This window comes from Triturus cristatus, chromosome 3_2, assembly GCF_964204655.1.
Source record: "Triturus cristatus chromosome 3_2, aTriCri1.1, whole genome shotgun sequence".
Lineage (NCBI taxonomy): Eukaryota > Metazoa > Chordata > Amphibia > Caudata > Salamandridae > Triturus > Triturus cristatus.
Window position 1 is genome coordinate 1,142,551,417 of NC_140584.1, and position 17,762 is coordinate 1,142,569,178.

At 43.8% G+C, this 17,762-nt stretch overlaps 1 protein-coding gene across 2 annotated transcripts in view; it reads left to right on the plus strand.

The window, feature by feature from the left end:
• Window positions 1–17,762, plus strand: part of LOC146859283 (uncharacterized) — a 101,914-nt gene that overhangs the window by 64,669 nt on the left and 19,483 nt on the right. For both annotated transcript variants that reach the window (XM_085649964.1, XM_085649965.1), the window contains 2 exons: window positions 1,057–1,206; window positions 9,043–9,212. In XM_085649964.1, the coding sequence (XP_085506090.1) occupies window positions 1,057–1,206; window positions 9,043–9,212 (320 nt within the window). The remainder of the gene's footprint in view (window positions 1–1,056; window positions 1,207–9,042; window positions 9,213–17,762) is intronic.

Here is a 17,762-nt window from a genome sequence, read left to right on the forward strand (position 1 = left end):
CTGACCCTCCCAACTCTGAATGAATGCCTACGACCTGGCCGCGGCTCTATTAGCACATTGAAAGGGGAGATTAGCACTCGATTAGAGTGCTTCAGGAAAACGGACCCACTCGTTGTCAGCTGTATCGCTCTTCTTATTTGTATATGCCAATATCACTTAGCTTGGTCCATGAGTACCAGTACTCTCTTTGGACAAAGAGAAGTTCCGGAACTCAAGCGCCGAAAATTTAGAAGTGCCGGTACTCCGTGCCGGTGAGTACCAGCCCATTTAAAGCACTGCTTATTTGGTAACAGTATATACAGTGCCACTTTATTACCGTAAACCATACAGAATGCTATCCAAAAGTATTTAGTCATGCTCCCTTTTAAATGCATTAAGTATCTGCTGGGGCTATCCACTATTGGTATAATCTACATGCTGGCTACAGACATAGTAGTGACCTCTATGTTTAGTGAATTGCACTTTTGTATTAGTGCGAGGCGTCATGCATGCATGTGCAACACTTTTATTCAGCTCCTAGGCAATTCAGAAAGAAGGGCAAGGGGCTGCAGTCTTTCTCTAGAGACTAGAAGGCCATTTGTGGTATACTGATTTTTGTAAACGAGATAAGGCCCTTGGAGGTAATCTGTCCAGTAGTGTAGATTGTATAAGTAAGTTTATTCAGTTACAAGTAAGATGGCAAGTATTGCCTCACCAGGAGCAGCATCCTGCTGCTCAGCCCCACTCATTCCAACTGACCACTCATCCAAGCCATGCATTCATGGACCTTCTGTTACATCTCACTCACACAGGGTGAGCAAGCAGCAAGGAACTAAGAGATAACAGAATACAGCACTGTTCGCATGATAAAAAGGACACTGCCCTGACTCCTTCATTTTTAAATATTCAATTGAGTTACCCTTGCTTATGTTTTTGCAATTCTTTAGTTACCTTTGATGATATGAAGTCCCATGATGTAGAGGAAACAATGTAGTATGGTGGCAAACCATCCATGGCCGTCTAGATCAAATACACAAAGTGAAGCACAAAGCTGACTTGATGTCCTGATCTTTACAGTACCGCTGAAAGAAATCTCTTCCTATCGCGAAGCAGTGAGGTGGTGGATCTGGAGTCTGCCTTGGTCGAGGAATCCAGAACCCAGAAGGACATCGAGAAGGTGTCGCAGATGTTAGAACACGCAAACAGTGAGTCACGGAACACCCACAGGTATGGTCTTTGCTCGCTGAAGAGGCTATCTGGGGTTCGAGGTACTATGCCCGCTTCGCTGGCCCTTGCTCTAGATCGTAAGTCTAAATGTAGCTTTATGGCACCGTTCGAAGGCCACACAGACCAGTGCCCATACCAAGGTCATATTTATTGGTATTGTGAACTTGAGTTCAGTTTCAGTCAGTGTAACAAAGTGCACCATTCAGCCACCACATTGTGAAAAGATTCCAAGATGATTTTTGATTTTTATTTATATTTGTGAATAAATCAACAACTTGGCTTTTGTCGCTGTGTTCTGTTCCCTTAAAGCAGGAGCGTTTTCAGGGCAGCAAGTCATATTTGCAATTCATTATCAATATGTAATAAATCCAGTAACATACAGTCATAGTAGAATCAAACACACAATCGTTTTGCTGTATAGATATCCTATTCCCATACAGATGAACGTCATTAATGGATAAACAGTAACCTAAATTCTTCTCCTTCTGTACATTTATAAGATCTATTTAATTTGCATATGATGTGCAACATACATTCAATAGGAGTATAATGAGTAGTTCTTAAAACAATTAGTTGATTAAAAAAAAATACCTCCCAGAATTTTAGATTACATACCAACATGCCTCAGTGAAGAATTGAGTTCCACAGTATTGTATTCACAGTCCACATTGAACTGTGAACATAAAGATCTAATCTGTCCAATAATGAGACCACCCTCATCCAGGTGACAGTGAGATGTTTTTGTTTTCTCATCATGATGAATTCACCAGGTTCCTCCGACATTGCGCGTCCTGCAGTCACGTGCCTTATATCCTGGTTAGAAATGGACGATGCAGGTATCTTCTGCACCATAAACACGTCGCACTGCCTCACAAAGTGTAATAATTAAGTTTTATGTTGATTTCATTTATAGACTGAAGTTGTCCTCCGAATGGCGTACATGGACGCACTCTCGTTGTATTAAAACAGTTGTGGTGCGATTAGCCATTGTTTTTATCTTTTTTAATCGTATCTGCATAATGTTTTTTTCTCTTTATAGTCAAACTGGTGTGGCTTCTCCTTTTTACTCGTGGCTAATTTTCTGAATTGTCTGTAGCCATGCAGGCTAGCTAAATCATGTGTCTCTAGGGACTGCAGCAAACACTATCGGTCACGCAGGCAGCAAGAAAACTGTTTACATACCCGTAGCTAAGAAGAACACCACACTCGCAGAGCACGGAAGAGCCCAGACAGCCTAAGAGCTCGGAAGAGCACACACACACACAGACAAACACAGAGCTCGGAAGAGCACACACACAGACGAAGAGCACACACACAGACAAACGCAGAGCTCGGAAGAGCACACACACACAGACAAACGCAGAGCTCGGAAGAGCACACACACAGACAAACGCAGAGCTCGGAAGAGCACACACACAGACGAACGCAGAGCTCGGAAGAGCACACACACAGACGAACGTAGAGCTCAGAAGAGCACACACACACACACAGACAAACGCAGAGCTCGGAAGAGCACACACACACACACACACACACAGACAAACGCAGAGCTCGGAAGAGCGCACACACAGACAAACACAGAGCTCGGAAGAGCACACACACAGACAAACACAGAGCTCGGAAGAGCACACACACACAGACAAACACAGCTTGGAAGAGCACACACACACACAGCTTGGAAGAGCACACACAGACACAGAGCTTGGAAGAGCAGGCACAGAGCTTGGAAGAGCACACACAGCTGGGAAGAGCACACACAGAGCTTGCAAGAGCACACACAGGCACAGAGCTTGGAAGAGCACACACAGGCACAGAGCTTGGAAGAGCACACACAGGCACAGAGCTTGGAAGAGCACACACACACACAAACAGAGCTTGGAAGAGCACACACACACAAACACTGAGCTTGGAAGAGCACACACACACACACACACACACACACACACACACAGAGCTTGGAAGAGCACACACAGGCACAGAGCGTGATGGAGCACACACACACAGCTTGGAAGAGCACACACACACAGCTTGGAAGAGCACACACACACACAGACAAACACAGAGCTCGGAAGAGCACACACACACACAGACAAACACAGAGCTCGGAAGAGCACACACACACAGACAAACACAGAGCACACACACAGACAAACGCAGAGCTCGAAAGAGCACACACACAGACAAACGCAGAGCTCGGAAGAGCACACACACAGACAAACACAGAGCTCGGAAGAGCACACACACAGACAAATGCAGAGCTCGGAAGAGCACACACACACACACAGAGCTCGGAAGAGCACACACACACAGACAAACACAGAGCGCACACACAGACAAACGCAGAGCTCGGAAGAGCACACACACACACACAAACACAGAGCTCGGAAGAGCACACACACAGACAAATGCAGAGCTCGGAAGAGCACACACACAGACAAACGCAGAGCTTGGAAGAGCACACACACACAGACAAACACAGAGCTCGGAAGAGCACACACACAGACAAATGCAGAGCTCGGAAGAGCACACACACAGACAAACGCAGAGCTCGGAAGAGCACACACACAGACAAACGCAGAGCTCGGAAGAGCACACACACAGACACACGCAGAGCTCGGAAGAGCACACACACAGACAAACAAAGAGCTCGGAAGAGCACACACACGCAGACAAACGCAGAGCTCGGAAGAGCACACACACAGACAAACGCAGAGCTCGGAAAGCACACACACAGACAAACGCAGAGCTCGGAAGAGCACACACAGCTTGGAAGAGCACACACAGACACAGAGCTTGGAAGAGCACACACGGGCACAGAGCTTGGAAGAGCAGGCACAGAGCCTGCAAGAGCACACACAGGCACAGAGCTTGCAAGAGCACACACAGGCACAGAGCTTGCAAGAGCACACACAGGCACAGAGCTTGCAAGAGCACACACAGGCACAGAGCTTGCAAGAGCACACACAGGCACAGAGCTTGCAAGAGCACACACAGGCACAGAGCTTGCAAGAGCACACACAGGCACAGAGCTTGGAAGAGCACACACAGGCACAGAGCTTGGAAGAGCACACACAGGCACAGAGCTTGGAAGAGCACACACAGGCACAGAGCTTGGAAGAGCACACAAACATAGAGCTTGGAAGAGCACACACACACAGACACAGAGCTTGGAAGAGCACACACACACAGATCTTGGAAGAGCACACACACAGACACACGGGGTTTGGAAGAGCTCAGGCACACATATAGCTTGGAAGAACATACAGACAAACCACTGAACAGTGGCACACTACCCAGTATTACAAAGTACGAGACGGGCTGCCTCTCCGCCATGCCATATTCAATATATCATGATGATAGGCAAAATGATGCATTATTGTGCTTTTGTTGAAGCATAGGTAAAGCCCATTTAAAAGCAGTGAATGTATATTTTTGTCACTTGTGAAGTCATTTGTGGCTACAAATAATGCCATTGACATTCCTCAATACCTCGCTTACATCCCTTGTTGGCAAATGTATTCTCTGGCTAGCCATAATGTTTCCAAATCTTATGGCTCTCATTGTATGTCTTCCAAGATTCTCACATTGCTATATAAATGCAGTTACAATACATTCATCATATGCATTTGGGTCACTGCATTGGACCCGATGTGATGTGAGTTATATATATATATTTTTGTCTGTATACTTCTCAGTAGTTGCGGGTAACACAGTATTGTATAGACATATTAAAATGTCCACAAATATAAGAATAATACCATGCTTACAATCATTGATATGAGGAGTACAACATTACATACAATATATATATAATGACTTTTATCAGATTAGTTTTTATGATATTTAATTTTGTAACATTGGAATTTTAGGATATTTAATTCAACTAATTTATTAGATTTTAAATGATTAACTATTATACCATGTTTTTTATTATCAATATTTATTATTATGATAGATCATGTATATTATGCACCTCCACAACATATCAACACTGTGATTTCCCTCAGATGGCAATACTTTGATTATAGACAATGCTTATGCTCAGCATATGAAAAATGTTTTGATAAATGTATTATACATACACACAATAACAACATGAATATTTTATACTCTTACTAAGACCGAATGAATTTATATGAGATGAAACCTTAAGATATCTAAGTATATATGTATCCGGTCATACACATATATACACTTATATTTTTTAGCACTTGCACTTTATTCACTATGACACTTTCTTCGCACCTTACTGTTAGATTGCACCACAGTGTGGAAGCGAGACATAAAGGTTTAAGACTTTCAATATTGTCACACAAATGTATGTTACTGTAACGAAAGAAATGTTATTATTCAGAATATCTCTTGTTGTGACATGCATCTATATCTGGTCAGCAGGATGATGATTCGGTCAGAGATGTTTAATATCTGTTATTAAGATATGATGCAAGTAGCCGTCGGCTAAACACAGTCTTTTTACCATGTTTATGCTTGCCGTATTGCACTGTCACTTTAAATAACGTAAGGTCACTCTGTACCCCTGTCATGTGATCAAGGTTCTTTTCGAACCGAAACGCGTCAAGACCGTACAGGCGAATAAACTACGCACTTTTGGCACCTACCTGTGGTCCGTCTCCGTCTATGGCGTGAAGCTTACTGATTGACGGTCTGATTAGATATATATATATATAATCAATTTATATAGATATCAATTTATATAGATATATATATCTATTTATATAGATATATATAGATTGATATATATATATATATATCAAGGCACACCTGGTCCTCGGTCAGTAAACAGCGTCCATTACACCAGCCTTTTACACCAAGGAACCACGAACCACCGATTTGAAGCAACAAGTTGTTTATTGAAGCTGTTTAGTCCTCTTGAAGACACGTTTCGGGCGTCACTCGCCCTTGTTCACATCAACGAGGCAAGGTAATTAGACCATTTTTAAATCGTGATGCCAACACCCATGTGACCACACACCACGTATAGACATAGACAAAATACTATGTATATACAATATAAATACTTCCGTTTTAACATTTGGATAGTTGTTTTCATTCTATTTCTTTACAAAGAGTGCCCTTAGTTCTACATATTTGCTGATTAGAATACATTTCAGGTATAGCGCATAACAGAAGAACATATTAAAATACATATGTTATCCTTATAGATTTCTATTCGATATATTCTTAGAAACACAGCAAAAAAAAGTCCAGAGTTAAATCTCACGACACTGTGGAGTTATGTAGACGGCAAATTGATACAGTTCATGAATCCAATATCATCTGTAACAAGGCAAAAGATAAAACAAATATAAATATGTAAATATTTTAAAAGCATTACAAAGGCTATTCAAAAATATTAATAATAATATTGTTGCAAATAATGCTGCCAAGCCTGTCTTCAACAACAACAACAGAAGGGCCACTATTCTGTCGTAATTCTAGGACTGTGTTCTTGACAAGAAAGAACCACCCAAAGCATTTGTGGTATGTGCAAAATGCGCGGGAGTGTGATTGTGCAAATAACAAGAAATGTATTAAACTTATTATGGTGCTTGTATATCTAAAAACAGCAAATATCAAATTATCACATTGTACTGGAATATGCCATATACAAAAAATGTCATAGCATAAAAGATCCAAATGTGAGAATTAAAAATATACAGACACCATATAAAAAAATCTAAAAAAAGGGGAATGGAATGTATGTACACAGAGTATATATGTGAATATAAAAACACCGGACTTAAAACGGATATTGAAAAATTCATGAAATTCTAAAGTGCTAGTTTATAGAAAGTTGTGTAAATCCTCAGTATTATTTAAACCGGATGGGAACTTAGTATCAAGTTCCAGAATGAGTTTAGATTCCAACTGTCTGAGGGCTTTTTCACGGTCACCACCCCGACGTAACTTGGGGACGGCGGCTGCCACATAATAATTTAGACAACTAAGATCATTGTTGTGCGTCGATTTAAAATGGCGAGCCACTGGATACGTGCTGTCGTTATTGACGATGGCGCGTAGATGCTGTAATATCCTAACATGCACCTGCAACTTCGTACTACCTACATACCTAAGTCCACAGGTGCATGTCAAGACATATACCGCAAACTCAGTTTTGCAGGTAAAATTGCCCCTAATGGCTATTTTGTCTGGACTAAAAGGGGAAAAATAATGTGTAGTATTGGTGCCGAACTTGCAAGCCCTACATGTAGTACACTTGGTAAAGCCATTTTTGGGCTGTAGCCACGTTTTGGCTGTAATTAGTTCCGGGCAAGCCTTTCCTATTTGTGTTCGCATAGAAATGCCTTTCCTGTATGTGACAGTTGGTTGAGATGGTAATCTAGTAGATAATACTCCATCCGTGAGGATGATTGGCCAATGACGTTTCATAATGGCGCGGATTTTTCTCTCTTGTTTGTTGAAAGCTGTAATCAACCTAGGGGCAGACTTATCATCAGGTAAGGAGTCCACTTTGTTGTTGAAAAGAGATTCCCTGGATCTTTCCTTAGTTTTATTTAAGGCTGTTTTTAAGATCTTCTTACTATATCCTCTGTCTATGAATCTCCTGTATGCTTCCTCTGTACATCTATTTAAGTCTTCATAATTGTTACAAATCCTTTTTAGACGCAAAAATTCTCCATATGGGATATTATCGACCATATGTTTAGGATGCGAGCTGCTGGCATGTAAAGTCAAATTGCCCGCTGTTTCTTTTCTATGTAATGTTGTTGCTAATGCTCCATCTCTTTCATATTCTTTAACATCTAAAAAATCAATGTTTGTACTGCTAATATTGGACGTAAATTTGAGATTTGCGGAATTGATATTCATTGCCTCAATAAATTCTGAAGCCTTAGTCTCGCTGCCCTTCCAAATTATAAACACATCATCGATGTATCTCATCCAGTACAAAACATTTTCTTTGAAAACCTTAGCATGGGTGATTTTGAGGACCTGCTCCTCCCACCAACCAACATGCAAACATGCATAGCTGGGGGAGAAGCAAGCCCCCATCGCCACGCCTCTTTTTTGAAGGTACAGATCATTGCCAAACATGAAATAATTATTATATAAACACCAGGAAATCAAATTTAAAAGCATCTTGTTGTTGTGATAAAATTCACATATATATATATATATATATATTTTTTTTTAAATTGTCCAGCACTTGGCTAATAAACCCAGTTTCCAGTTGTGCAATTTACTTTTGTTCTACAAATTCATATTTTCTACACTAGTACCCCTATCAATACTTTCTGCATATCAGAATCACTCCTAGCATTACAACGTGAAATTCATGCATAAAATAGGAATGGCGAAATCCCACTAGTCCTCCCAACCAACTAACTTCGCAATCAAAAATACGATCCAATTTGAGATTATTTATATAGGATTTATGTACATTAATATATATTTGAAATTTAGGGGACTTAAGAGTCACTAAATCGACATGGACAAAGGTGCGAGTAACAAAGAAACAGGATTTCTTGCTACATCCAAACTTGGGACCGGATATTTAAGGGTTCTACCGCCTGAAAACCTAACCATAAACTGCTTTGAGTTTCCAACACCTCTAATCGATCCAATTTTCATTAGACTGATTGTGTTGTCATTAGCTGGGTTGGGAGTCTGTTTCGAGCTATTACTTATACAAACTGACCCAGCTCCTTGAACTTTTTAAGATCTGCCAGCGGCTCTAAAACGTGCCAAGGCCCTGTTTGCACAGTGATTAAACCAGGGAGCTTTTTTCAGTCCAATAGTAGCTTAAACCTAGCAGGTCATAAGTCTAAAGCCTAGTTTTTGGTCTTTTTCTAGTGAGCAGACTGATGTTGATCAGCTCCAACAGCTGGAAACCAAATCGAAGGCCACCTTGGCATCTCTTGAAGAGCGAGAGCGCCAGCTCAGGGCAGAAGAGGAGCGACTAAACCAGCAACTAGAAGCTGCGCAGGCCTCCCTTGCAAATGTGCGTGAGCAGCAGCGTGCAGGTAAGGTATTTGAGACGGCCTCCCGTCAGCAGGTTCACTTTCTCAACAATTTTAATGGTCATTTTAAGTCTGGCCTAGTGTTAGACCTGGTATCTTTGTTGCATTTTTCCCATGTCTTTTTGCTTCTGATCTCCTGTTTTTGACTCTGTGCTGCATGTCATTTATGCTGGTTTTAAGACTGAGCACTTTACCACTGGTAACCTGTGCTAAAGTGCAAGTGCTCTCTGTGTAAATTGTGTTTGTGATTGGTTTATCCATGATTGGCATATTTGGTTTACTAATAAGTCCGTAGTAAAGTGTGCAAGGGGTGCCCAGGGCCTGTAAATCAAATGCTACTAATGGGCCTGCAGCATTAATTGTGCAACCCACAGGAGTAGCCCTGGAAACATATCTCAGACTTACCACTGCAGTGTCTGGGAGTGCAGTTTTAAACTGCCATGTTCAGCTGGCAATTGCAACCACTTGCCAGGCCCAAACCTTCCTTCTTACTACATGTAAGGCAGCCCTAAGGGAGTCCCACGGGCTGGGTGCAATGTATCTAAAAGTAGGACATGTTCTGGTAGTGAAATACTGCTAATTTCTTTTTTCACTACTGCAAGGCGTATCTCTCCCATAGGTTATAATGAAAAATTTCCTAGCTAACATATCGCAAAGTTTCAATTCTATTAAGGACATGGAGGCGAAGATTAGGCTTATCTCTCTTCACTTTATTCTATTTAATTTTACTCCAGCTGCCATTTTAACGTTGAATATAAACAGAAAAAACTACATCTCCCATGAACCATGGGGAGTGACCTCATCACATTCCAACCAATCAGGGTACAGTCCGTCCAATGAAAGTATTCTGAGACTACTTATCTCCGTCTTTCTTCCTGTGACAGACGACAAACGCCATGATCACTGCTCCTGTTTATTGGAATCGGCTCCTGCAAAAAAGGAATCCCCATTACTTGCCATGGTAATGAAAGGTATTTTTACATCATAATGTCATAAGGTTAAAGTCAGAATTGCAACCCTGAACAATATAGGTATCGTTTCAATAACAAACTTATAACCATAACATTTCTCATTAGGGTAAGGGTGAATTATTTGCACCAAGAATTCATAGGGTGGCCTAATCCCGGCCTCTGTGTCCTTTAATAGAATTGAAACTTTCCGTTACGTTAGCCAGGAAATTTTTCATTCTATGGCAGGACCCGGAGGTGAGGATTAGGCTAGTTCAAAGCTTATCCACTACCACGCTTGCGAGAGAGGGAGCCGGTCTGAAATAAGTCTTAAAGGTGGAATCATTTGACCAGTCTGCTGCATTAAGGATATCCTCAAGGCGAGCTCCTAGACTGAATGCTTTAGAAGTCATGGCCCCTCTGACTGAGTGGGCTCCAAAACGGGACATATCAATCCCTGCTTCCTGCATTATCCACCTGACCCATCTGGTAATCGTAGGAGATAAAACTGCTTTGTGAGGTTTGGTCAATGCAATTAACAATTGCTTTTTGCCCATGAGGACGGAGTTCCTCAGTCATAACTTCGTAAGCTTTAATAGCGCGAACCACACACACCTTAGAATTTGTTTCTAATGCTGGATAAGAAACAGACCTAGAATTAGTTTTCGTTATGTGTGAAATAAAACCCCTTCCGGGGTGAACGCTCTACCTGTTATATCGAATGCGTGGACATCCGAAACCCTGCGACATAAGAGACATAAAAGCATTGCCAATTTGTCCGATAGCTGTTTACTGGTCAGATACTTATTCTGAGGCCAAGATTGAAACAAAGACAGAACCTTGTTAACGTCCCAAAGGGATGTATATTTAGGTTTAGGAGGAACCTAAAGTCAAATTACTCTCAACAGCTTCCTGACCAAAGGGTGTTCACCGACTGGATGGTCATCCATCTGCAAATGTCCTGCTGAAATCGCCGACCAGTTGGTATTAGTTGATCGGTAAGCAAAACCCTGGGAAGCCAGATCTGCAAGGAAATGTACGACATGGACAACAGTCTGCCCCCAAGGGATCAACTTGTTTTTGATTACACCAACGTAACCATCGCGACCAATCCGAGCTGTATCGTCTACTTGTATTATCCGCTCAGGCTTTGGTGAGTAATGAGGAAGCTTTTGACGAAAGGCCTGGGACTTGCCAATGTCGCCTGTAACCCTCCAGGCCACGAGGCGAAGAGACCCAGCTAGGACCAGCGGGTGAAGGTTGTCTTGAGGATCCTGGAGGAGATCTGGGACGTGGGGTAGAGGGATTGGAGAATCCCAGGAAAGTTCCATCATCACTGGAAACCAAACTTGAGATCTCCAAATTGGTGTTATTACCACCACCTCTGCCTTCTATCTGCGCACCTGCGCCGTCAACCTGGTTATTATAGCGAAGGGGGGAAAGGCATATGGTTGTTCCGTGCTCCAATCCTGTAGGAAGGCATTCAAGGCTGTCGCCTGTGGGTCTGGTCTCCAAGTGCAGTAGCGTGCAAGTTGGAAGTCTAGTCGAGATGCGTATAGGTCTATGGAGAAAGGACCCTACTTGTCCTGAATTTGGTAGAAGACCTGTGGCTTCAGTTTCCAGAGGCTGACCTCTCTCCCAATAACTAGAGTGCCAGTCGGCTACCTGATTGGAGCTCACCGGCATATGTTCCGCCGACAAAGATATCTGATTGGCTAGGCAATACTCCCAAAGGGTTCGGGCTAGATCCGACAGAGTCTGTGATCTCGTCCCTCCCAGATGGTTGACATAGCGGACTGCTGCCACGTTGTCCATCTTGAGGAGGACAGAACATTTCACTTTGTGTTTGGTCCAACAGCGGATCCCGAAGGAACCCGCCATCAACTCTAAGCAGTTGATGTGTAACAAACGCTCGACGGAGGACCATTGTCGCCTGTGGAGAACTCCCTATCCGGAACCGCTGGCGTCTGACTCAATTATGAGATCGAGTTGAGAGCTGAAGATCGCTCTGCCATTTCAGGCTTCAATGTGGTTTAACCACCAACCCATCTCCTCTTTGGCCTTTGGTAGTAGAGGAACCATCTGTGAGTAGGAAAGACCTTACTGCAGATGTTCGATTTTGAGTTGCAGGGCCCTGTAATAGAGGGGACCCGGAAATATCTCTTGAATGGAGGAAGATAGAAGCCCCACTATCCTTGCAAGTTGTTGAAGTGAGATGTGTGATTTGGCCATCGTAATTCGTGCTGAATTCTGGCTAACTTCCATGTTGGAAGGCTGAGAGTTGCTTCTGTAGCATTCACTACAAAGCCCAGGAACTCCATTGACTGGGATGGGACTAGGACTGATTTGCCTTCGTTTATCCCGAAACCTAAGGACTCCAGTAAGTCTATTGCTGTCTGTAAATGACTGGACAGTCAAGTCGGGCATTGATCCATAAGTAGGATATAGTCGAGATAGACGATAAGCCTCATCCCCTGAGCTTGCAGGTGTACGACCACCAGCTTCATCAGCTTGGTGAAGCACCAAGGAGCCGAGGAGCGACCTGCGCGCCTCTGTGGAAATTACGCAATTTGCATTTCCCAGAAAAATGATTGCCCGTTGGGCCTAGTTGGAAAGAACCTCCGGGGATATGAGGGAGCCCTAGGCTTTTGGCGTCTTCCGCAATATCCATTATTTTGGCTAGGGGCCCAGCGATATCCAGGGGTTTGTCGTGGCATGAGCGCCAAGAACGATCAATCCCCTTTTTAGGGTCGCGTACAAACTTCGCGAGAAAGGTGGCCATTTTGGGATCTATCTCTGGGGTCGTGGCCACCTTTCCGTCCAGGGCAGGACGAGGGCATTCTGCCTTGACGCAGCCTCTTGCCTCTTTGTCCAGAGATTTTTGAAGGCGGCTGGCCATGTAGGCTGCCACCATTGGGGTGTCGGAGGTAGTCAGGATTTAATAAATCCTCATGGGTGGATAGAGCGGTGTCAAGTCGGCAGGTCTGACCCTCCCAGAGAGCTAGGCGTCTGGTGCCAAGGTCGAGAACCATCTCCCTCCCCGTCAGAATTGTTGGGAGAATCATCTCCATCCCCTAAATCAGTCTGTGGGGGAGAGGGTGGGCTTGCGTTAGAGGGCCCTGGTACCTAGGTATCTACAACAGGTTGAGCATCTAGAAGACCCTTCTTAAGGCGTGCGAAGGTGTGCAAATCAGCCCTCGGGGCATCTACGCGCTTACGCTTCTCCGCACTCTGAGGGGTGACGCCTGGTGGGTTAACCGCCGGTGTAGGAGGTAGGGAGCCAGGAGCCCTTGAGGGTCTTACCTCGGTTTGAGGGGTAGCTGACACTGTGCTTGGAGTGCCGCCAGTCGCTTCTCCAATGGGGCCACCACCTGCGTCACCGCCCGTAGGATGGATGCGTCCATGACCTTGCAGAACTGGTCATCTATAGGGAGGTAAGTAACCTCCTCTGTATAGTCTCCAACCTCCTCATACTCCACGAGGGTAATAGCGATGTAAGGGAATTATTCCCACAGAAAAAAGAGGGATAATAGTCTCAAAGTCAGTTACTGCATGTAGTGCACTGAAAGTAGGGACTGCCCCCTTAATTTATTGTGGGGTAAGTGCCTGGGGTCTCCCTTGCCTAGATGGAAATGAGTGGTCTTACCCCGTAGGGTGTTGATCCCTTCAGGCACCGGCTCGACTAAATTAATGGACAGGAGAAGGTAATTGACAGAAGGAATTCTATTCAATTACACCCGTGTGTGTCACTTTCAAAACTTGCAGGCGCGCGCTCTCTCCAAACCTCCTGCGATGTTCAAACAGCCACCGGAACACTGCTTCAGCTTCAAAGCTGACGTGTTCCGGCCGCCGCGGGAGGCAAAGAGAGAGGCGCTCTGCGTGCAATCAAGCTTGGGCCCCCTGCCGGTCGGAAGACTGCACTGCGCGTGAGCTTGTGGAACTTGACCGCGTAGGAGACCGGGCTCCCGCGGTGTTTGTGAAGCGTGATGTCCCACTGAGCACAATTACATTAACAATGCCAAATAATTGAGGAGAATTGTAATTATAGAGTAAACCACCGTTAATCACAAAGGGAGCGGCCGCGAAACGCAACGTACCAGCATACAGTCAATGAACAAAGATTAACTGAGGAGAATAACCAGCACTTATCTGATTGCTACTGGAGCAGCGAAGAAAGTGGGAGATAGATGGTCTCTGAGGACTGTTATTGGACGGACTGTACCCTGATTGGTTGAAATGTGATAATGTCACTCCCGATGGTTCATGGGAGATGTCGCTTTTTTCTGTTTATATTCAATGTTAAAATGGCTGCTGGAGTAAAATTAAAGTGAAGAGAGATAAGCCTAATCCTTGGCTCCGGATCCTGCCATAGAATTGGAGATGCCTTACAACACATTGCAAGTGAATCTTCCATTTGGGAACAGATAGAGATTTGGAGTTTGGGCTCTCTGAACTCATAATTTAAAAGTACATGGTTTGGTGACGTCGGTTGTTAAATTGAATGTTTAAAAATGCCACTTTTAGAAAGTGGGCATTTTCTTGCTTTGCCATTCTGTGCCTCTCTCTGCCTGCCTGTGGAATCCACGTCTGGGTTTGGTCGACAGTTGGGCTCTTGTACATTCATTGTAGACCGTCACACAAAGGGAACTAAGGTGTGCCTTGCATATCCTGATGGGCCATCAATAGCCTGATGGGCCTTCCTGAGCTAGAGTGGTGGGAGGAGTTGTCACTGACACCTGAATAGGGCTGTGCCTGTCCTCACACAAAGCAGTCTCCACCCCCCTATAATGTGTCTGGAGCTAGGCCAGGGAAAGGCAGGGTCTTGTGCACTACTAAGACTGTCTTTTGAAGTTTGCCTACTGCAAAGGTAGAAACTGGTATAGGTACTGGAGCTGTGACCCCATAACTTCAGAACATGTCTGGTCTAAATGACATATTGCCAAGACGAAGAGCTGAATGCTGTAGGAGGGACTGGCACTCTGCCTGTTGCTTTGTTGTGCTGGCCTGCTGCTTGATGCTTCTGTCCTGGGAGTGAAAGGACTGGACTTTGCTTTCTACATCCTGCTTCCAAGGTACTCCAAGGATTTGTGCATACTTGCCTCCTGTTAAGAAGTCTAATGGCCATCAAACACTTCTCCCACCAGTACCTGAGAGCCCTGACTTGCCAAGTGGTGCCAAATCTATTGTCTGGGCCTTTGGAAATGAATCTGGTGAAAAAACCAGTGCATCGCCTCTCAGCGAATGTTTTATCGACGCAGCATCGCCTTGCAGCTGAAGAATCGATTCTACACCTGTAGTGCGGCGGAAGAATCTATGCAGCACCTGTAGTGCGGCCGAAGAATCGATGCAGCTCCGTTGTGCGGCTGAAGAATCGACTCATCGCCTACTTGGCAGCTGAAAGATTGCCGCACTGTGAGTCCCGAGCACTGTGTCACCTTCGTCTTGGCACCTGCTCCTTCTCTAACGCGTCACCTGCCTTGCAGCTGTGAAATCAACGCAGTGCCTGCTTCGCCACCACCGTGTCGAAACCGCGTATCAGAATTTTCGACACCTCGTATTTCGATGCTGCCTCATCGATGTTGCCCAGCAGTAAGGAACCGAGGCCGCGTGTCTGGAAATCGACGCATCACCTCCCTTCGCAGTGAGGAATCGACGTAACACTTCCCCTGCCTAACACAAGGAACTGCGCCTCACCTCCCCTGTGATTAAGGATTGGATGAATCACTTTTGTTTTCTGACATCTCACCTCCCCTGCACCTGTTTTCGTCTTTGATTTTGCCGCATCTGAGGTACTTTGTGCTAAAACAGCCGCATCCATAGATTTCTATTGACTGAACTTAGTTAACGTTTTAAAAGTGATATCTTTACTTGTGTATGTTGGATTTTTGTTGTTTTGGTCTTGTTTTATTCATATACATATTGACTATTTTTCTAAACTGGTGTGGACTCATTTTGTAGTTTAACTGCGTTGCTGTGTGTTTATGTATAAATGCTTTACACATTGCTTCTGAGAAAAGCCTGACTGCTCGTGCCAAGCTACCGAGGGGGGTGAGCAGAGGTTATCTAAGCGGTTTGACTCACTTACCCCGACTAGAATAAGGGCCCCTACTTGGACACGGTGCAAACCTCTGCCAACTAAAGAATCCCATTTCTAACACCTAGAGGCTGCTTTAGCTGTCTCGACAGACTTCTAGTTTCAGTAAAATTCATGAATATAAAATACATAAGGCTATATATACATCAAGGGGGTTCCGAACAGCGTTCTTCTCCATTGGTTTGTTCAGCTGTCATTTACATTTTGCTTCCGCCCCCACAACATACATCATGGGGCAACGGGTCAGCCCACTTCAGATGTTGGCTTTTCACATGGCGAGTGACATTTTTTGTCAACAAACATTCTGGCAAAATAGTGCACTACGGTGGCACGGCTTGTGAACCAATGAACCTTTTATTTATTTTTTTGGTTACTAGTTTTGCTTTTGAAGCGTATTTGTTTTTGAGTGCACCCGACAGCAAGCCACAGGCTGCTTGCTTCAGCTCGCATTCTTTTGTCACCTAGATAGTAAAGAGCAGTGGCCTTTTTACAGAGATAGTAATGCTGCAAACCGCTTCAAGAATGTATAATTAATAGTGTGGTGGCTATTCTTCTTTGGCGATACTGACTTTATTTCATTATGTGAGGTGTTTGGTATAATTGATCTGCCAATTTATATTACATAAAAAAGGTTTTAATTTTTAATCATTTGTTCCTTGTGCTTTGCTTTCGGAAACGCATTGTATACAAAACATTATTTTATTTTTTATGGGAGGCCCTACCGCTCCCAACAAGCTGCTACCAGCCCTAGATGTATGCGGTGGTAGCTGTATTTCCACATGCTTAACATTGTGAACTTCATTCAGCATGCTACAGCTATAGCACAGTGGTTGGTCTTTTGCCTATGTAATGTTAGCAGCTTGTGTACTCGTATACCAGCAGACGACTTTCATATAAATGACCTGCTGTTGTTATTATTTAGTAACACGTTTCCGTTTGAAATCATTTAGTTCTGCAGGTGGGAGCGCCTTGTAAACCATATGGAAAAAAAACACATCGAACCCACAACTGTAGATCACAGTTAGACCTCTCCTTGTTCTGTTGGCAAACATGGGTTCCCTCATTTTCCTCCCTTGTGTGTAGTGTGATCTGTAGGTGCTGCTGAAGCACACAGTTGACACTTAACCAGGGTAACGTGTGGCTGATGTATGAATAAGAAATATAAGGGCTCAAACCCTGCTGGGCGAGAGGTTGACACAGGATTTTAAAATTTGTATACAGGGGTAGACATGATATGAGAGATGTACCCTATTTGGGGTGCCACCTGTAGACCTGCATTTCCGATATTTTAGTGTCCAGCCGGTAGAAAAATTGGAAAAATCACACCTAGGCAGAATTTTTTCCCCTTATCAGTACATAGTTTATAATGGAGAATGTAAGTACAAAAAAATCTTAAAATATGTTCTTCAGCTGCTCAAATAACTCAAATTAAAGTAAACCAGACAAAGATCATATTAAAAATGAATAGGGACAAGTTAATTTAAAGTTCTACTAAAAACTCATGTCCGAGCC